Here is a 20,648-nt window from a genome sequence, read left to right as displayed (position 1 = left end):
CCACTTTCTTAAGCTTTGAGGACAGAGGTCTTCCCAACCTGTTGATATGGGAAAGGGACAGGATTTAGGCATATAATAGGTCTGAGAGCCCCAAGTACCAGTGTGAAGTATATCATTTGTATTCAGTTACCTCCCTGCTGCCTCCCCTGGTAATTCTCCTTTTCAGCCCCTCTCTTGCTATTAAAATAAGTCATCACCCTCAAGGACCAGTGCTTCTGCCTTTATGAAACCCTTAAACTGCTCCAACCAGACATCACTTTATTAACCTCTTCAGCTTTGAACACTACCCACTTACCGCTCAAAATCAGATGATGCTTTTCTGCTTCTAGGCGCCTCAGAAGTCCTGCTTGGTGACTGAGGTGACCGATAAGTTAGGAGCACTTTCCCAAGCACGTTATTTGTATACTAATAAATAGATAACTTCTAGAGCTACAACCTCGCATAAGATCATGATAATGGAGAGGACTTTAGCTGGATGGCAGGCCAGTGGGGGTCTTTTGACCCCTGACAACTTGGGGAAGAGGATGACCTAGTCCCTCTGTCCCTCAGTAGGCGGTCTAGGATGCCAGGAAGGAGGTGGAGGGAGCTCTCTTGTGGCTTTTGCTTAAACTTTCCATCTTTTGGGGTTGGGGGGGACATGTGGAGATGAAAGGGAGACTTAACCTGGAAGGTAAATGTTTAGCATCCAGCTCTTAGGACAGACAGCGACCTTGTCTTCCCAGAAACACGAATAGCTCTTCATTCATGGCTTGGGAGAGGATCTGGGCCTAGGATCCACTTCAGGATAATCTGGGCAAGGGAGCTTCTAAAATGAGCCTGGAGAAAGCCATTGGAAGTACTTGGATTGGTCCAGGTGGGATGGAGGCAGTGACAGGGAGAATGAGTGTGAGGATGTATGACTTTTTCAGACTAGAGGTATAAGGTCTGAAGGCTTCGGGGAGTCACTGCACCATTTCCAGTTTCAAGTACCTAGACTGGTCAAAGCAGAAAACTGACAGGTATTTATTTTGTACCTCCTGTGTTTCCAGACATGTGCTAAGAATGGAGTCAAACCACGGTACTGAGGGAGAGACCAGGGAATCTATTTCTGAGATACTCTGGAATCCTTGGGATAAGCGTAGAGTACCACGTGGGGTAGTGAGAGTTGGGGAGTAAGTGTGTAGGGGGGATATCCCCTTGCTGCTTGCAGCAGAGAGTGGCATCTTTGCAGGCAGTTATACTACCGAGAATAGTCTCTTTCCCAGTTCAGAAGGGTGTGGGGGTAGAAGGGTCAAAGTCCAGTTTTCTACTTTCTAGCCTGGTAACTGGAGGTTAGAGTATCAGGCTGGTCACTGGGGAGTCACAGGATCCAGGTGCCTTTTTTCCTCTGCAGGTTTTTCATTCAAATTAGGTTTCCTGGCCCTGATTACTGGGATGGGTAAGGATGATCCTGAGTTCCTGAGCAAAGGGAAGAAAGGGTTAGGCCTGAGGAAATCTGAGCCTTGAGTGTGGTAAAGGGCACAATGCTGCTGAAGGCAGTGGTTGGAGTCTGGAAGTGAGGAACCTGGGCCAGGACTGTTCACCATCAAGCCTTGAAGGTAAGCGTCTCCTTGTTTGTGTCACTATGGCCATGAGCTGCAGAAGAGAGTATCTGGGCTCTCTCGAGCTTAGGAGCAAAGCTGGCTTCTGAGCTGAATGTGGTGGAGTAGAGAGGGTGCCTCGCAAGCCAGAACTCTGGCTCTCTGTTCCCAGAGCTGACCAGTTCTGCCCAGGCACCCTTCCTGCCCGACCCTTCCTCCAAACCGGGTGCATTGAGAGCTGTCTCTGAGGAGGTCTGGACAGTGAGTCTGGGCCAGGCAGGAGGTTTGAGAATGAACTTGGCCACCTGGCACTTCCTCCCACAAGCGTTGAGAGCTGTCCTAAGACAGAGTGCAAGGCCTTGTAAGGGTTGGAGGGCTTAGCGTGGGGCGATGCATCACAGGGATTTGGATGCTAGCTTTTTTCTGGGTTCTGAATATAGGAATACTGCCTTTAGGTAATAAATAGGAGATGGAGAATCTGTTCTTGCCTATGCCAGATGTTGCATTGATGGGATGAGACATCCCTGGCTAGAACAGCCAAAGGGCAGGGTGCGCGAGGGAGGTCATGCTTCATTCCTGGTTACGAGCGCATAACCATACCTGAAAAGAAAACATCTAGTCAGCCAGGGCATAGGCATGCTCCTGAAAACATGCCATTCGATTTCGAACCCAGATTTGTATATGCTGACTTTATTAACAATCCGTCAAACATATTAAAACCATTTAGAAAGCAGTGCCTTGCTTACTATCTGGCGCATGATAGTCACTCAACCTTGATGAATGAATAGACGTCATTGCCCTTGACCAAACTGGACATGATGGGTGCCCCATGAGTCTTGGAAGCCAGGGGTCTGTGGTAGTTTCTCGTACTTGCTGACAGACACCTTTGAAGGTGGAAACCTCTCCAGAAGTGGCCCTCTGATTAACTTGTGCCTTGAGTCAGGATTGGGCCTGCTCCCCTGCCTTTCCCAGGACCATGCTACTTTTCTCTGTCCTTCAGGTTCCTCCTAACTTGATCCAAGGAGAAAACTCCTTCCTCCATGGTCCCTTCCGGGTCCAAGAGGGCTTTGCTGCCCTCTGTGGGTGACGTTGTCTTAGTTTTGCCCTTTTCTGCTACCATCCTCTCTCACCCCTTCCCATTCAGATTACCTACCAAACAAAGCCTCAGAGCTGGACAAGACAGTAGCCGTCCACCTCGGTGGCACCATTCCAGTCAGCCGATGCCTCAGTGCAGTGTGCATGGTCACCCTTTGCTCAGAAGCTTTCAGTGGGTTCCCACTGCCATTCAAGGCTCTCCACAACCAGCTCTCCCTTCTCTCTCCAATTACCTCTGTCTGGTCTTCTGGCTAAATCCCTTACTTTAGCCAAACTGGTCGGTTCATTTTCCCCAAATATCTGGCCCTCTGCCTTTATACCCTTTCTCCCTTGTTTAGAAACACTGCTTTCCTTTAAGGTATGCAAAGCTGCCATGGCCTCTAGTCACAAGGACGTTTTTCTCCTGGCCTGGCTCCTTTAGCTCCGCTAGCACAACTCCCTCAACACCTCCCACACATCGCCTTGGATTGCTGTGTCTCATGTTCATTCATGCAGTATTTTAATTTCAGAATTTATCTTTGTAACCAAAATAATTTTTGTTGCAAAAGATCCAGACAATACCGAAGTGTTCAGAGCAGCATGTAGGACTTGTTCCCCTCTGCTCACTCTGTCCGCAAAGGTTACCACCCTCGGCTATTTGGTGTGCATCCTCTAGTTCCTATTCTAAATATATGTGTCTATACACACATTTGGGGAGGGGTTAAAATATAAAGGGACTCATCACATCTATTATTCTACCTTTTTTTTTTAAAACTTTAAGGTATATATGTTTGTCTTAGAGGTTTTCTATATTAGTATAGTTAGGTTTTCCTTTTTAATGGTTTCTCAGTACTGCATAGTATATAGTATTTACTCAGAATAAAACATATTTGTCTGGAATCTGTTATATGGAGGGTATTGTGCAGCTAGCATCTAAGGGACTCCAGATATCTTGTCCTCGCCATCAGTGAGCTCGCTCTTTAGAGGAGAGGGGGACGGAAATACACAAATAACCACAACACAAGGAAAAATACATTAAAGTCCCCAAGTGTGCCTGAAGTTCTGAAATAAGAGAAGTCACTTCTAGCTAAGGGGATCAGGACTTAACAGCGGAGGTGATCTTCAAGCTTGGCCTGGAAGGAGCTTGACAGGTGAAGGAAGAGCATGAACTGCACACAGAGATGAAAACACACAACGCAGGTTCATCTGATGCCATGAACGTGAAGGGGATTTGATTCAATTTATAAACATTTATCAAGCATCAAATGTGTCAGACATCATACTAGGCAATGAGAATATAGAAATGAGAAATACGAGGTTCCTGTCTTTAAAAGGCTTTCATTTTAATGGAATCAAAGCCAGGTTTGGAAAGGCAGGTTAAGACCAGATGATGAAAGCTTTCAACTGGCATAGCAGGTAGTCTGCATTTAATTTACTGGACAGTGTGGAGCCATGCAGGCTTTTTTTTTTTTTTTTTTTTGGTACGTGGGCCTCTCACCGTTGTGGCCTCTCCCATTGCAGAGCACAGGCTCCAGACGCGCAGGCTCAGCGGCCATGGCTCACGGGCCCAGCCGCTCCATGGCATGTGGGATCTTCCCGGACCGGGGCACGAACCCGTGTCCCCTGCATCGGCAGGCGGACTCTCAACCACTGCGCCACCAGGGAAGCCCCCATGCAGGCTTTTTAGTGGGTGGGTAGGTAACGTGACTGACGCTGAACAGACGGCAACAGTGAACAGAATGGGCTAGAGCAGGGAGAGGCTGAGGCCGAGGGGCTTATTTTGTTGTTTTTTGTTTTAACAAGATAGAAGTTTATTTCTTTTTAATTTTTGGCCACACCGCGTGGCCTGTGGGATCTTAGTTCCCCAACCAGGGGTCGAACCCATGCCCCCTGCAGTGGAAGCACAGAGTCTTAACCACTAGACTGCCAGGGAAGTCCCTAGAAGTTCATTTCTGCCTCAGTTAAAAGGTGTCTGGTGGTAGGCAATCAGGACTGGTATGGTGGCTCTACGGTTACCAGTCTCCGATGACTTCTTTTTGTTCGCTTTCCTACTTACAGCCTCATGGTCGCCTCATGGTCTAATACGGCTGCTAGAGTGTAATTCATCTCATCTGTATTCCAGGCAGCAGAAAGAAGGAAGGGAAGGAGACTGGGGGGGAGGAGGTGGGGCACTGCGACACACTGCTTAGTTAAATTAACTTCCTTTAAGCAGCCTCCCTGGAAGTCCAGGACAATATTTCAAACACTTTGGTTTATGTCTTATAGGCCAGAACTTAGTCACGTGGCCTTATACAACTTTAAGGGAGACGTGGAAATATAGTTCTGTTTGTGTTTGATTTTTTTTTCCTTTTTAAAGAATTTGAGGAATAATTTGCATAAAGTGCAATGCACAGATCTTACACAGTTTGATAAGTTTTGACAGGCATACACCCATGTAACCCACATCCCTATCAAGATATGGAGCATTCCATCACCCCCAGAAATTTCCTCCTGCTGAGGGGGCTTTTTAAAAAAAAGAAAAGAAAAAACCCAAAAGAGAAATAATGAAGGTTTAATTAGGGTGGTAGCTGTGGGAATGGAAAGAAAGAGCTGGAGAGGCTGTGGAGGGAAAATCCAAAGCAGACTGGTTGGATGTGGGGGTGAGAGGAGAATCAAAGAGAGTGCTGATAGCAGAACCAGGAACAGAAACAGGAGGTTGGGAGAGAAGTCTAGATTGTTGCAGGTGGGATGGAAGGAGAAAGAGGAATGAGTACGGTATTGTGTGTGTTGATTTGCGGTGCTGGTCAAACATCCAGGTGGAGATCCCCAGTACACAGTGGCACCTAGAGCTTAGGAGGGCAGTCAGAGCTCAATGGCATCATGGACCAGAGAGATGCTTAAGAGGACAAGACCTAAGAAGTGATCCAAAATATGGTGACTGTGAGCTCACTGGACCTTTGAGGGAGCAGAATCCAGATACCCAAGGCCTGAGTAGGCAGTGAGGGCTTAAATCATGCACAAGGGGATTGGTAGGGTCACCCAAAATAACTTAAAAAGTCTTTTAAAAACTGAAGTCCTGGGACTTCCCTGGTGGCGCAGTGGTTAAGAATCCACCTGTCAGGGCGCTTCCCTGTTGGCGCAGTGGTTGAGAGTCCGCCGATGCAGGGGACGCGGGTTCGTGCCCCGGTCCGGGAGGATCCCACATGCCGTGGAGCGGCTGGGCCCGTGGGCCGTGGCCGCTGGGCCTGCGCGTCCGGAGCCTGTGTTCCGCAACGGGAAAGGCCACAGCGGTGAGAGGCCCGCGTACCGCAAAAAAAAAAAAAAAAACAAACAAAAAAAACACCTGTCAATGCAGGGGACACGGGTTTGAGCCCTGGTCCGAGAAGATCCCGCATGCTGCGGAGCAACTAATCCCATGCGCTACAACTACTGAGCTTGTGCTCTACAGCCTGCAAGCCACAACTACTGAGCCCGTGTGCCACAACTACTGAAGCCTACAAGAGAAGCCACCTCAACGAAGAGCAGCCCCTGCTGGCTGCAACTAGAGAAAGTCCGCGCGCAGCAACGAAGACCCAATGCAGCCAAAATAAATAAAAAGAATTTCTAAAAACAAACCAAAAAAACCCGAAGTCCTTGCACAAACATAAAATGGGTGTATGTAGCTGGTCTTTTGACAATTTTGTTGATGAAAGGAGAAAGGAAATGGTAATGTCAGAGGAAAAGATCAGGGATTCATCCCACCCTTACAGTGAAATAACCTGTGCTCTTTTCAGTTAACTTAAGGACAGGGTGATGGGACAACACCCTCCCTCCTTTTGGGTATATGACCTCCAGAAAATCAAGCTGAAGGGCTGGATATGGGAGAGGGATACGACCTTCGGCAGCTGCTGGGTTGCGGTGGGCCAGCCAGACACTGCCAGGATAGGTGTGAGGACACACATATCTTTAAGAGGAAAGACCAGGGCGCAAACTGGCTGGACTCAGGTAGTCCTGGGTTTGAATCCTGTCTCTGTCACCACCTAGCTAGATGACCTTGAGCAACTTACTTAACCTGAACACCCAGTTCGTCATCTGTAAAATGGAAACAACCATGCCTACCTTTCAAGGTGGTTTTGAGGATTACAGACAAGTGTCTGGAACACAATACGTAGTCGTAAATGGGTGCCATTATGTGGCCCAGCCCCTCGCGATGGGACCGAACGGCTAACGGACAGGTCAGAATCTCAGGGCAGGGAGAGCTCCCGCGGCCTCCTCCCTCCAGGAGGTGGGGACAAGGTGGAGGAAGGGCTACGGGAGGAGGAGCTGGCGCGCGTCGCGACCCGCCCCGTCCCGTCCAGTCTGGCCTGGGCGCTGAAGGAACTGCGGTCCTAGCCGCTGCCACCCAACAGCCGGTCCTGGGTGTCCCGTGACCTGCGCCCATCCAGTCATGACCCTGCGCCCCTCACTTCTCCCGCTCCGTGTGCTGCTGCTGCTGCCGCTGCTGCTCAGTGGGGCGGTGTGCCGGGCTGACGCTGGGTTCGAAACCGAAAGTCCCGTCCGGACCCTCCAAGTAGAGACCCTGGTGAGGAGGAGATAGTCCCGGGCGGGCTCTTTGGAGGTCGGGCCTCGTGAGGCGAATGCCGGGGTCTCAAGGAACCTGGGAGCGGGGAGGAGAGGCAGTGCGGGCACTGAATTGGGGGTGCTGAGTCTAAGGGCAAGAACGGGATCTTTGGAGGAGCCTCCGTGACTCCTGTAGTGCGATCATAGGTGGAGCCCCCGGAACCGTGTGCTGAGCCTGCTGCCTTTGGAGACACGCTTCACATACACTACTCGGTGAGGGGCCTGGGGGGCCGGGGCGGGGCCTGGGGGGGCGGCGCCCTGCAGCAACACGTCAGCTTTAGCTTGGACACGTGGCAAGCGGTTCGCGAGTCACTCCGGCTCTGGGGGTCCTCCAGCACGTGGCCGGGGGAGGGGCGCTCCTCTTCCCTACCCTTTTTACCTCCCTGCTTTTCCGCCAGTTCCTCCCGGGCCCTGAGAAGTGAAGGGTGGAGGGATCTCCGAGAAGCGCCAGCCCTTTCTGCCCCGAGGGGAATGCTAGGCAGCAGTCACTAGCGGGTTGCCGACCGAGGCCCAGGTGTGTGCGCGCCCTGCTGGGAGGGAGAGGTACTAGGTGTGTGCTCTAGAAGCTCTTCCCCCCCCCCCCACCCCACCCAGGGCAGCTTGGTAGATGGACGCATCTTTGACACTTCTCTGACCAGAGATCCTCTGGTTATAGAACTTGGCCAAAAGCAGGTGATACCAGGTATGTGAGCCGTACCTCCCATTCCACTTCTTCCCAACCTAAGCCCTTGCTTAGCTTCTTCAACTCCTAAGCTACAGTGGAAATGTCCCCTGGAATAAGATCCCCGGGCTCTACCAGCCACCTCCTGAGGTTCAAACCCCGCTTCTAGTACTCCTCTTGCCCCACACCACATTGGAAGCCAGAGATTCCAGCAGTGGGGAGCTCAACTGAGGGTCCATGGGGAGCCTTTGAGCCTCCTCTCCTGGGATTTGGGGAATGTAGGTAGTTTCCTATTCAGTTGTGTCTTCTTCCTCAAGGTCTGGAGCAGAGCCTTCTAGACATGTGTGTGGGGTGAGTATCTGGGCAGGTGGGCTTGGGTACCCCCTCTGCATGGCTCTGCTATCCCTGCTCCTAGAGGAGGCAGGAGAATGGGCTTTGGCGTCACACTGGGCAGGTCAAGGTCACTGGGCACTGAGGCTTTGGATGAAGCCTCAGGCTTCCTGGCTGTGGATTTTGTTGGTGGAGTTGAGACATGTGGGGGGATGGACGCCTTGGCTGGTCAACCTGTTTGGTGCTCAGGTGGGAAAGTTCACGTTTTGAGTGTGAATATCCAGAGGGTTTTGTTGGTGGGGCTTCAGATGGACTGAGGTGGCTGGCCCACCTGTTCCCACCTCTGGCTATGACTCACATTCCTTCCCTCAGAGAGAAGCGAAGGGTAATCGTTCCTTCTCACTTGGCCTATGGAAAACGGGGATTTCCGCCATCTATCCCAGGTAATCTGACTAGGCCTCTCTCTGTGGCTATCAAAATACCCAGTCCCAGGGACTTCCCTGGCAGTCCAGTGGTTAAGACCCTATGCTTCCAATGCACGGGGCGCAGGTTGGATCCATGATTTGGGAACTAAGATCCCACATGCTGCACTGTGCAGCAAAAACAAACAAAAACACCCAGTCTTTAAGAGCCACGTACAAGGAGCCACGTACACTTTGTCTGGAGCTTGAGAAGGTCTAAACCCAGCTTCCTGAAAGGTACAGGAGTGGCTGAGGCTTCCTTCTGCAGGGCCACCTTCTTCCTCCTCAGATCACCAGCAGGGACTAGGAATATATAACCTGTTAAAGCCACTGGCTTGTCCTCTGGCAGACAGCAACTTTTTAGGGAGGAGACACCTGCTTGAGCCACACGAGTCTGCTGCCTGTGCCACCTCTCCGAGAATTCTGGACTTCTTTCCTGCCCTTTTCCTACAACTCCAAACTGTTGGTTGTGCAGTTGGCATGGCTTCTCACCACATCTCCACCGTTCCTTTCAGCCTCCACCAGGATGATCACAGTCAAGTAATTCAAAACAAAATAAAACAAAAAACAGCTTTTAAAATCCAAGCCTGGGACTTCCCTGGTGGTGCAGTGGTTAAGAATCTTCCCTCCAATGCAGGGGACTCGGGTTTGATCCCCAGGGAACTAGATCCCACATACATGCTGCAACTAAGACCTGGTGCAACCAAGATAAATTAAATAAATAAAAATTAAAAATAAGTTTAAAAAAAAAAAATAGCCAAGCCTACCCCCTAACTTCAAAAGCCCTCACAGGTCACTGCTGACACCGATTTTTGAAGGCCTGAGACTGGACAGATTTCCCAAGATGCATATCTCTTGCTTTTGGTTATAAGAAATGTTCTACTAGCGAAAATGACTTGTACTTCAGAGTATTGGGATAAAAGTTCTCATCCGAGTTCCAGCTTAGACAGAGACCCATAGAGAGGGTCAGGGGACTAAAGAGAAATTCTTTTACCCAACGTTCTGTTACCTCCTCATTTCCAGTGCTGCCTGTTTGCATTTCTCCCCCAACTCATTCCTGTCCATTCCTCCACTCCTTTTTTTTTTTTTTGCGGTACGCGGGCCTCTCACTGTTGTGGCCTCTCCCGTTGTGGAGCACAGGCTCCGGACGCGCAGGCTCAGCGGCCATGGCTCACGGGCCCAGCCGCTCCGCTAGGCATGTGGGATCTTCCCGGACCGGGGCACGAACCCGTGTCCCCTGCATCGGCAGGTGGACTCTGAACCACTGCGCCACCAGGAAAGCCCCAGTCCTTACATCTTAAACCACATCCTTCTTCCTCTCTAGCCTTTATGGTGAAACACCTATTTTTTTTTTTAACAATCACATTGAGGTGTGCTCATTGGTTGGTGAAATTTTAAAAAGTCTAGTTTAAATCCAATTAATTTCAGCCCCGCAAAGATTCTCTCCATGTGGCTGTTTAGAAATGGAATACAGTTAGTACAGCGGTCTCTAACTTACAAATGGACTTTACAAGTACTTTTCACAGAAAGTTTTTCTGTCCTGGCAAAGACCTGTCAGTGAATACAAGCCACACTTGTATATTTGAGGTAAACGTGACTATAACTAGATAGCTCATAACCCTCCTCTGCTTCTGCCTTTGTAAGAGAACTCAGCCCCACATTTAAATCTCGCCAGCTTTACAGTTGGTGCTGTGGTTGTGGTCTGCCCTCCCCGCTTTCATTCAGATTTGAGTCCTGGGTAACATGCACAGGGATTCTAACCTTCACCTCCTCTCTGCCTCCAGCGGATGCAGAGCTGCATTTTGACGTGGAGCTCATTGCACTGATCCGAGCCAACTACTGGCAAAAGCTGGTGAAGGGCATTTTGCCTCTGGTAGGCATGGCCATGGTGCCAACCCTCCTGGGCCTCATTGGGTATCACCTATACAAAAAGGCCAGCAGACCTAAAGTCTCCAAAAAGAAGCTCAAGGAAGAGAAAAGAAACAAGAGCAAAAAGAAATAAAAAATAATTTTTTAAAATCTTTGCACTTTTCACCGGATACTTTCTGCTGCTACCTTTGTAAGTGGGGATAAGGTAAAGGGCTGGGGAGAAAGGGCATTCTTCGTTGGGTCTTGCCTGGCATGGGGGTGGTTGGAGGCTTTGGATCTCTTCTCCTGGCCCTCTTCCTGTCCTGACTTACCCCAAGGACCATGGGATCTCTGGGTCCCGAAGGTATGTGTTTTGGCTCCCATGGCGTCCTGACTGAGGAGCAATCCGTCACCGAGAAGTAAGCCTCTGGGTAGTTGCCTAGCTACTCTCTTTACCCCCTAGGGCCGCTGTATTCCTAGTGTCCTCCAAGTAGACTGTTCTATCCAACATGGCAAAGATACAAGGAGCTCATAAACTCCATGGAGATTTTTAATAGCAAAGTCCTCAGGTCTCTCAAAACATTCTCTGGGGGTTGAAAAGAGATTTTCTCCTTGTATCACAGGATGTGGGCGATCACATGGGCTGCTTCAATGATGTTGTAAGTGGCTGGAGGTTTTTGGCCACCTGGCTGGGCTGTAGGCATGGACGGGGGCTGGGGTAAGTTCCTGCTTTGATTGACGATGAAGCGTGGGCTGAGCTGGCTCAGCACTTCATCACTCACTGAGATGCCATCCAAGTACTGCTTGAGCATCTCCCGCAGCTTCTCATTGATTTCCAACAACTGGGCACGTCTGTGTTGAAGGCTCAGTTGCTCCAGTTTCACTTTGTTGTACCTTTTCCAGAAATTCTCCATCCCTATGTAGTCCATTATCACCTGGGAATTGAATTAAAGGGAGAAGGGGTGTGGTAGCACCCATTAGCAAGTGTAGCCCCAGCCTTGGGCGGTGGCCTCCGGGCCGTAGGAAGCTTACCTTTCCAAGCTCCTCAGTAAACTCCTCTGGGTCAATCTTTATGTCCTGCTCCTCGGGAGTCAATACCGACGAATAAAAAGGCAGCACTTTTTCTTCCTCTGTTTCAAATTTCCTACATATTTCAGCAAGTTTAAGGACCTTTTCACCCTATTGGAAGCAAGAAGAGACCTTTCATTAGGAAAGGGGGTGGGGAGGGGAAATAGTGGATTTGGTTCCCCTGCTTCAAACCAGGGGAGCTACTTATCCAAATGGGAAACAAAAATAATAAATACATCCAACAGAGAGAGCTATGTGCCAAGCACTATTCCAAGTATTTTATACTCTTCTAAAATTCATTCATCATGAAGTAATTTCACTTAAAATGTGAGAGGAGAGGGAACATGGAATAGAATAGGCATTCCAAGTGTGCACTCAGGCAGGAAGCAGGGGGAAGCCCTCTATGTCTCCCCAGCCCCTTCCGCTTCGCAGGGAGCCGTCTTCCTTGGTTCTGTTCTGGCTGCCTTCTCCCCTTTGTTACCTTGTCGACAATCTTCCTCAGGGCCTTGAGGGTGGCATTACTTTCCAGGGTGAGTTTGACTAAGTTCTCCTGTGATATTCCCCGGGCCTGAGTCCTTTGGGCCTTAAGTTTTCGCAGTTGTACAAGGACCAACTCCTTGTCCTCACGAATGTCCTGGTTCTGTTCTTCACTCTCGCGGCCGTGCACCATGATCTTGCCTTTTAAAATAATTATGGAATCCTAGAGGAACAGGGTAGGTTAGAGGAAACAGTTGACTAGGTGAGGGTCTTCAGGGAGCAGGTAAAAGGACTGTCTGGGGACTGATACCAGAGCATACCATCTTTCCCCAACCAGTGATGAGGCCCAGTAGAAACTGGGGAAAGGAGAACAGGGGATAATGGAACAGTTAAAGCAGTGAGTCTTTCGGGTGGGCTGCACTAACCTGTAGTCTCTGTATTTTTTTCATCTGTGCTTCAATCTCTTTGCAGCTCTTCTCGTCCTTTGCCTTTAGAGTCTCGAAGGCGATCTTTCGATCCTCTGTGGCATCAGTGTAATTCTTGAGTGCATCCTGGAACCTTCTCCACAGATCTTCTACTGTATGCTCCAGTTGCAGTCTTAGAAAGTGCTTCTCTTCTAAATTCTGGGAAGTGGCCCCAAAATAGCCAGTGCTTGGAATTACCCTATTAGCACCCTTTCACTTCCACCAGCAACCTCCCCCTCTTGAACTGTTTGTAGCACAGCGTGGTGCAGAGGTTGCCAGTGAAAATGCCTACAAACCAGGCAGATGATATAAATAAGCGCTGTGGGCTAGCTGGGGCCTGTGGCGAACCAGAGAGGAAATGCTCCATTGGTCTGTGTTTGGGGGGGTGGGAGCACAGCTGCTCAGCTTCACATGAATGTCTCCATTTGGAATGTGGCCCAGTGTTACCAGATCTTTACATTTTTCAAGGGAAGCTGAAAATTTGGATTTTTATGTGAAATCTTCCAATTTTTAAATGTAGAGAGCTTATAAAAATTTTTAATGAAACGTTATGAGGCAAAATAAAAACAAAGCGGGGGCTTCCCTGGTGGCACAGTGGTTAAGACTCCACCTGCCAATGCAGGGGACACGGGTTCGAGCCCTGGTCCGGGAGGATCCCGCATGCCGCGGAGCAACTACGCCCGTGCGCCACAACTACTGAGCCTGTGCTCTAGAGCCTGCGAGCCACAACTACTGAGCCTGCGTGCCACAACTACTGAAGCCCCCATGCCTAGAGCCCATGCTCTGCAACAAGAGAAGGCAACGTGATGAGAAGCCCAGCACCACAACGAAGAGTAGTCCCCACTCACCGCAACTAGAGAAAGCCTGCGCACAGCAACGAAGACCCAACGCAGCCAAAAAGAAGCAAAGGGCCCCACCCCCCAAATCCAGGTCTGCAGGCTGGCTAAGTCTGCAGCCTCCAGGGTGGTGGAAGCTCTTGGGGCCAAGGGACAGGAGAACTGGACTCTCCCCCTGGCTCTACCACAGACCAGCAGCATGACTTTGGCAGGTCATTTCACTTCTTTGGGCCTTAATTTCTTCATCTACAAATCACAGAGGAGAAGCCAGACAATCTCCTTGGTGTGCGTTAGCTCTAAAATGCACTTCCTTGACATTTCAGAATGGTTCCCCCTCCCCACCAATTTTCACAAAATTACAAAAAGCAGTAGGGGTACCTACAGCGGCAACAGGCATTTTATTGGCCATGTTGGTTAAAGGGATCTCTTCTAGCTCTACTAGCCTTGAGCGATTTTCTCTCACTTTCTCCCAGTTCCTGCCCTTCTGCTCTCCCTCTGTACCTTGTTTTTGAGATCTTCCCACATGCTCTGGAACTCCAGCTTGCTTTCGTACTCAGAATCTAGGCAGTTCTGCTCCATGGCCACGAAGACATCTTGTAGGTAGTGAATCTCTTTTTCATGTTGGTCAATAATTGTCTTCCTGTAGGAGATAAGATACCGTCTCTGCTCTGAGGCATAAAGCATAGGGATCAATAATGACAATGCAAAGCAGTATGTAATAAAACTATATGAACGGTACAAACTCTTAGGTACTGAAGAAGGACAGAGGGAAGGCGGGTTCTATTCTTTTCAGGGCCAGAAAGAATGAATAAGATTATTTTGATTTTTGAATAGGTAATACATTCATATGATACAAAAATCAAAAAGTACAAAAGGTTGCAGTGAAAAGTCTCCTTCCCATCCCTGTCCCCCAGAGAGGTAGATGCGTAGGATTTTGATAGTTGAAAGTGGGTGGCTGCTTACAGCCAGCATCTTGACATAGGCTCTAGCTAGTCCCCTGGGCTCAACCCCCCCATATCTCCTCTTAGGTCCCCATACCTTTCTGTCTCAAACTCCTTGGTTAGGGCCTCCAGCTCCACGTTGTAACTTTCCTCTAGGAGGCTGAGCCGGCGTCTCTGCAGGGCCAAGAGCTGGTCAATGTTGTGCAAGTGGCTGCGCAGCGCGTGGGCGTACTGCTCCTCAGCTTCTGACAGGTCCTTCACTAACGACTGGGTAGGAAACACAGAGTTACCATTTTGGCTGAATGGCATCTCTGTGAGAAAATAAAAATGTATTCGGCTAGCTAGTTCCTATTTTCCCTAGTCTCTAAAGCCAATTCTTTGGCCCTGGGAGCTCTGGCTCTGCCACTTGTGAATGTGAGAAGCCAGTGCTGGTGAAGGGGCCATGTGGAAGCATTCATTCCAGTCAACGGCCCAGCTGAGCTCCCAGCAGATAGTCAGAATCAACTGTCAGTCATCTTACACATCCAGCTCAGTCAAGCCTTCAGATGACTGCAGCCCCACATGACATCTGACTGAAAACCGTACGAGAGATGTCAGGCAGGAACCTCCCTGATAAGCTAAGTCAACCTGCAGAACCACGAGACAGAGTGAAGTAAATTGTTGTCGTAAGTTGCTAATTTAGGGTGGTTTGTGATGTAGCAATAAAAAATGAGAACATGTCCACTAGAAAAAAAAGGGACCGTGTGAGCATCAATATGGATAAGAACTGCAATGGATCAAAACATATCAAATATGTTTGATTATGAGTTTATCAGGATACTTTTAAAAAAAATCAGTTACCATTAGAGGATGCCAGACAACCGATTCTTTTTTTTTTTTTTAAACTGGTTTGTAAAGGGAAGAGAAAGAGCATTTCTTATATAACCTATAGTGTATATAAGCATTTCTTATATAAAGTATACCTCTGGGTAACTGAATGGTAAATGATAGTATCTCTTTATAGAAGTATTCAAACTAATAAATGAAAAAAGAATACTATTAGAAAATCAGCACTTTGCAACCCCCAATGAATTAATGGATAATCAACAGCTGCTAACATCACAAATGTGCCTCCTAATAGAAAAACACAACACCTGCAAGCTTCTAGATCGAATTACCAAGACACAGGAAATACCGAGGACAAAGTAACATGTTCAACTACAATACAGTATACTATGCAGTTGTTAAAAAAAAAAATGAGAAGCTCTTTATGGGCTAATGTTGAATAATCCCCAGGATATATTATTAAGTGAAAAAGGCAAGGGGCAGAACACTATGTAATACTACCATTTGTGTAAAAAAAAAAGGTTTACTCATGAAACTAAAATTATTGGGAGGGGCACTGGGTGGCTGAAACGCACCAGTGGGAGGGAACTTTTCTCTATATAACTTTTTTATCTTTTGAATTTTGTGAGTTGAACTACCTATTCAAAAAAGTAAAACAAATTAAAGTGAATAAAGCAAAAAAGCATTTACCAAATGCCCACATGATCCACTCACTGTAAACTACCACATTGCTAGCTTTTACCTTACATGTTTAGTATGAAAGAGATATGAAATAGGTGCTGATAATGGAAGACTATTCACTCACTCAAGAAACGTTTACTAAACCTGCTATGTACCAGCACCCTGCTGGATGCTGAGGATTCAGAGATCAAAAGACATTCTCAGTGCCCCCAAAGGAGCTTGAAGTCTTGCAGTAGGAAAAGTTATATAAGTAGAAAATTACAATAAATTCTGAAAAAAAACCCCAAAAAAACCCCAGGTATAAAGTTCAGATTAAATTCTGATTTTGTAAATTCTGAAAAGAAATTACAGCATGAAAAATGCTATGAGGTTGATGATTTCCCAGTGACAATGGGATATAAAGGACTTAGTGCCTACATCTGACTAAGAGCACTGAGGAGGGCTTCATAGAAGAGATGTCAGTTGTATCACTCTTGAAGCAGGAGTGAGAGCTTGCCAGGAAAACTGAGGAGATAGGGAATGGCATGTGCAAAGGCACAGGAAAGAAGGCTGGCTATGTGAAAGGTACAGGTAGAGGCCAGATCATGAAGGGCTTTGATGTTTGATGTTCCTTCCAAGGAGTTTCGATTTTTTCTGTAGAAGAGGGGAGCCACTAAGGAGATTTACGCAGTGGAGTAACAGGATCAGATATTTGCTTTAGAAAGATAATCCTGGTGAGGATTTCCCTGGTGGCGCAGCGGTTAGAAATACACCTGCCAGTGCATGGGACACGGGTTTGAGCCCTGGTCTGGGAAGATCCCACATGCCGCGGAGCAACTAAGCCTGCGCGCCACACCTACTGAGCCTGCGCTCTAGAGCCTGTGAGCCACAACTACTGAGCCCGTGTGCTACAACTACCAAAGCCCTCGCGCTACAACTACTGAAGCCCTCGCGCCCAGAGTCCGTGCTCCGCAACAAGAGAAGCCACCGCGGTGAGAAGCCCGCGCACCGCAACAAAGAGTAGCCCCCGCTCGCCACAACTAGAGAAAGCCTGCACACAGCAATGAAGACCCAATACAGCCCAAAATAAATAAATTAAATTAAATTAAAAAATAAAAAAAGAGACTATTGCAATAGATAATGCCCGTCTCAACTACAGCAGGACAGTGAGGAAGAAGAGCAGGGTGTGACTTTGAAAAATATTTAAGCAGAAGATTTATACAAGACTTAGTAACAGAAGTTAGGAATGGAAGCAAAAGCTGGGATGATTCCCAGATTCCTGGGTTGGGTGATCTGGTGAATGGTCCTACCCAAATAGAGAGTATGAGGAAGATCAGATGGTGGAGGATGGGAAATGGGGCTGGCTAGAGAAGGAGGAGCTCATGAGCTCAGTTTTGAGGACAGTGACACAGCCAGGAACAGATATCGAGGGATCCTGAATAAGGGGTTTGGAACTCAAGAGAAGAAATCCCTTAGAAGAAAAGATGGTATATACTCAACTCAAGAACCTCCCCAAAACATAAGGTTGGCTGATTGAATTGCTTAAAGATACAGAACTGCTCTTACCGATGGAGATCTTCTCAACCTCATCCAGGGCCACTGAAGTTGAATCAAAGAGGCCAAACAGAATTTGGTTGAATAAAGCACTGGAGTGGGGGTCAAGAAATCCGTGTGTAGTCACAGCTCTCTCATGGACTAGCTGTGTGACCTTGAGCAAACTGGTTCCTGCCTCTGGAACTGAGTCTTCTCACATTGAAACGAAGGTATAGAACTAAGTTCAAGTCATCAGGTGATGTCTACTGTGCCTTATAACTCTAATATGGTACTGGTTTGAGGCAGTAGATGACCAAGGAGAATGGCTCCTCTAACAGAGGGAGAAGGATGACGGCTCAATATTCTAGTTTTCATTTCATGTGTCTTGGGAGGGCTTTAAGATCAATTACTTCACTAGGCCCATTCTATTAAGAGATCAAGACAGTCATAGTCAAGTGTTTCTTTGGGAAGAGAGCTTGCCTTGATGACACCGTCCTTGCAGTCCACCACTCGTTCAAACGTTCGGCTGAGGATCTCAATGTCCTTATGAAGCTCTCTGGTCTTGACTTCCCGAAGGACCGTCCTCCACTGTGTGTTAATCTTACTAAGGTTCAGGGCACAGTTGTGCTCCTCCTTGGCCAGCTTGTCCTGTGTGAAGGAATAAATAACTACCCCCTCCCAGAGGTCAGGGTTAAAAGCCCTGATACAGTACAACAAACAAGATCACCCTTCTTCTTTTCTGAGGGACCAAAGCTCCTCATGGCTAACACTCAGGAGTTCCTGTTCTTGTTTTGGGAGGGTCTGAAGTAAGAAAGGAGCAGCCCAATGGCATTTTAGGGAGAGCTAGCATGAATTTCCTTCTGGGTGGAAGCATCAGAGCAGGATATTGTTTGTAATGACCCATCTCGAGGGAGAATATCACGATTTCAGACAGCTCAGACAGCTGATAGCACCTACTGTCCCAGTTCTGGGGCTCAGGAGTGATTGTCAAGCTTTACACCACCTTCCTCCCTCCATGCTTCACAGAGAACTGCCCCTTCCCCCAGACAATATTGCCTGAAATCTAAGTATATCTGGGTCTTAAGATTTCCAGAGGAGCGGAGGCTAGCATGAAAATGAGGCTCCCACAATGACAGGGGCAAGGCAACAGGACCAGTGCAGGGGGCGTGTGGGATTGGGCAGAGAGTTAATGCAAAAATCCATCACCTTTAAGAACTGGTTCAGGAGCCTCTCTTTCTTCTTGGCCATCTCCTCCTCTGCCAGCAACTTCTGCTGAAACAGAAGCAGCTGCTCTTCGTCGGACAGGGGCATCTTGGCCTTTTTCCCTTTCTTAGACATAGCTGGATCTGGGCGAGGATCCTCCGCCTGCCAGGGCCAGCGCTAGAGGGGGTAGGAGGAAAATGCCCCCAGAAAGCTGACTTCTGGAACTGCCCCTGGAGGGTAGTTGGACCTTAGATCTCAGACCTCAGGCAGGAGATAGCCTGGGATAGCGGTGAGGCAAGGCTCCCAAACCAAAAGACGCATCTCCGTCTCCTAGCAACGGGGATCTCGCTAAGATGGCGCTGTAACGGCTAGGAGAAGAGGTCTTGGCTCGGTGCGCCCTCTGCCGGCTGGAGGACCGCAGTCAGTTTTTGAGAGAGGGTCTTTTACTTCTCAAAATCCCTAGCTTCCCCAATGACCGTTTAAAAATCTTTTTTGGATTATTTTTCACATAATGGCCATATTTTAAAATACAAGTAATAACAAGTTTTGGAGATATATGGAGAAACAGGAACCCTCATACACTGGTGGTGGGAATGCAAAATGGTACAGCCACTTTGGAAGACACTTTGGCAGTGTCTTAAAATGTTAAACATAAATTCACAGTGTGAACCAGCAATTTCACTTTCAGACATCAATCTGAAAGAAATGAGAGTGTATCCACATAAAGACTTGCACAGGAATGTTCTTAGCAGCATTACTCATAATAGCCCAATTGGAAACAGCCGAAATGTCCCAAAACAACTGAATGGGAGACAAAATATGCTCTTTCCACACAGTGGAATACTATTCAACGATAAAAAAGGAACAGACTATGCATGCATGCTGCAGTGTGGATAAACCGCAGAAGCCAAGAGGCCACATATTGTAAGTTTCCATTTATATGAACTACCCAGAAAAGGCAAAGCTATAAAGATGCAAAGTAAACTACAAATTGCTTGGAGGCAGGGGGGGAGATTAACATTAAATGCACATGAGAGATCATATTGGGTTGATGAAAATGTTCTGAAACTGATTTATTTTGGACAACTTGATGAATTTGGGTTAAAAAAATCATTGCATTATATACTTGAAAAGGGCAAATTATGATATGCAAAATATGCCTCAATAAAGTTGTTTTAAATGTGAGATATAATGCCTGTATCAGAGTCCTCCAGAGAAACAGAACCAATATTTTAAATATATAATATTTAAAATATAAATATTTACAACATAAAATATATATTTCCATCCATCTGATGTTTCAGTCTGAGTCCAAAGGCCAGAAAAGACCAAAGTCCCAACTCAAGCAGTCAGGCAGGAGGAGTTCCATCTTACTCAGCCCTTTTATTCTGTTCAGGCCTTCAGCTGATTGGATAAGACCCACCCACATAAGGGAGAGCAATCTGCTTTACTCAGTCTACTGATTAAAATGCTAATCGCATCAAGAAATACCCTCACAGGGGCTTCCCTGGTGGCGCAGTGGTTGAGAGTCCGCCTGCCGATGCAGGGGACACGGGTTCGTGCCCCGGTCCGGGAAGATCCCACATGCCATGGAGTGGCTGGACCTGTGAGCCATGGCCGCTGAGCCTGTGCATCCGGAGCCTGTGCTCTGCAATGGGAGAGGCCACAACAGTGAGAGGCCCGCGTACTGCAAAAAAAAAAAAAAAGAAAGAAATACCCTCACAGACATACCCAGAATAATGTTTGACCAAATATCTGGACACGCTGTGGCTCAGTCAAGCTGGCACATAAAATTTACCATCACAAGTCCACTGCTCGTCAATACACCCGTTCTTAAACCATACCTAATCTCCAAATAAAGACTATAACCAGGTCATAGTACTGAAATATTATAAAATAAAGTCGATATATTTTATGTTACATGATAAGGAATAAGAGAGGGGAAAAACAAAGATATTTTATTTTTATACACACACAAACATATTCATAACAAGACAAGAAGGACAAATATAACTCTTACAGTCCTGTAATTACAGAAATTACGTTTCTGTAATTGGTCATCTTGCTGTACTGGAAATGTATAACTATCTTCTTCTACTATTCATTCTGCATTCTTTTTGCCTTCAGCAA

General features: G+C 47.6%; 2 protein-coding genes across 6 annotated transcripts; one reads left to right on the top strand and one right to left on the bottom strand.

Annotated features, from left to right (window-relative positions):
- Window positions 1-6,910: 6,910 nt before the first annotated feature.
- FKBP11 (FKBP prolyl isomerase 11) lies at window positions 6,911-10,686 on the top strand. Of its 4 annotated transcripts, none has more exons than XM_067696381.1 (6): window positions 6,911-7,173; window positions 7,359-7,424; window positions 7,806-7,893; window positions 8,190-8,223; window positions 8,575-8,645; window positions 9,013-10,433. In XM_067696381.1, the coding sequence occupies exons 1-6, from the start codon at window positions 7,039-7,041 to the stop codon at window positions 9,378-9,380; spliced, it is 762 nt and encodes a 253-aa protein (XP_067552482.1). In that variant the 5' UTR covers window positions 6,911-7,038; the 3' UTR covers window positions 9,381-10,433. The 4 variants fall into 4 exon arrangements, with proteins under 4 accessions (XP_067552482.1, XP_067552483.1, XP_067552486.1 ...); XM_067696382.1 differs by lacking the exon at window positions 9,013-10,433 and adding an exon at window positions 10,448-10,686 and having other exon boundaries at window positions 6,921-7,173; XM_067696385.1 differs by lacking the exons at window positions 7,806-7,893; window positions 9,013-10,433 and adding exons at window positions 7,610-7,725; window positions 10,448-10,686 and having other exon boundaries at window positions 7,099-7,173.
- Window positions 10,670-18,872, bottom strand: CCDC65 (coiled-coil domain containing 65). 2 transcript variants are annotated; one of them, XM_067696379.1, is made up of 8 exons: window positions 18,522-18,872; window positions 17,796-17,963; window positions 14,395-14,564; window positions 13,858-13,996; window positions 12,482-12,679; window positions 12,061-12,279; window positions 11,544-11,690; window positions 10,670-11,446 (listed from the first exon to the last, which is right to left on the bottom strand). In XM_067696379.1, the coding sequence occupies exons 1-8, from the start codon at window positions 18,651-18,653 to the stop codon at window positions 11,129-11,131; spliced, it is 1,491 nt and encodes a 496-aa protein (XP_067552480.1). In that variant the 5' UTR covers window positions 18,654-18,872; the 3' UTR covers window positions 10,670-11,128. The 2 variants fall into 2 exon arrangements, with proteins under 2 accessions (XP_067552480.1, XP_067552481.1); XM_067696380.1 differs by lacking the exon at window positions 17,796-17,963.
- Between the last annotated feature and the right edge of the window lie 1,776 nt (window positions 18,873-20,648).

Source organism: Pseudorca crassidens, chromosome 11, assembly GCF_039906515.1.
Source record: "Pseudorca crassidens isolate mPseCra1 chromosome 11, mPseCra1.hap1, whole genome shotgun sequence".
Lineage (NCBI taxonomy): Eukaryota > Metazoa > Chordata > Mammalia > Artiodactyla > Delphinidae > Pseudorca > Pseudorca crassidens.
This window is presented reverse-complemented; position numbering and strand designations above follow the sequence as displayed.

Excerpts from the sequence above, each read along its gene's own strand:
- FKBP11 (XM_067696381.1), top strand. The coding sequence starts at position 7,039 with ATGACCCTGCGCCCCTCACTTCTCCCGCTCCGTGTGCTGCTGCTGCTG. Across the intron at positions 7,174-7,358 it reads CCCTCCAAGTAGAGACCCTG|GTGGAGCCCCCGGAACCGTG; the intron begins GTGAGGAGGAGA and ends GTGCGATCATAG. Across the intron at positions 7,425-7,805 it reads CGCTTCACATACACTACTCG|GGCAGCTTGGTAGATGGACG; the intron begins GTGAGGGGCCTG and ends CACCCCACCCAG.
- CCDC65 (XM_067696379.1), bottom strand. The coding sequence starts at position 18,653 with ATGTCTAAGAAAGGGAAAAAGGCCAAGATGCCCCTGTCCGACGAAGAG. Across the intron at positions 13,997-14,394 it reads AAGGAGTTTGAGACAGAAAG|GAAGACAATTATTGACCAAC; the intron begins GTATGGGGACCT and ends TATCTCCTACAG. Across the intron at positions 12,280-12,481 it reads AAAAAATACAGAGACTACAG|GATTCCATAATTATTTTAAA; the intron begins GTTAGTGCAGCC and ends CTGTTCCTCTAG.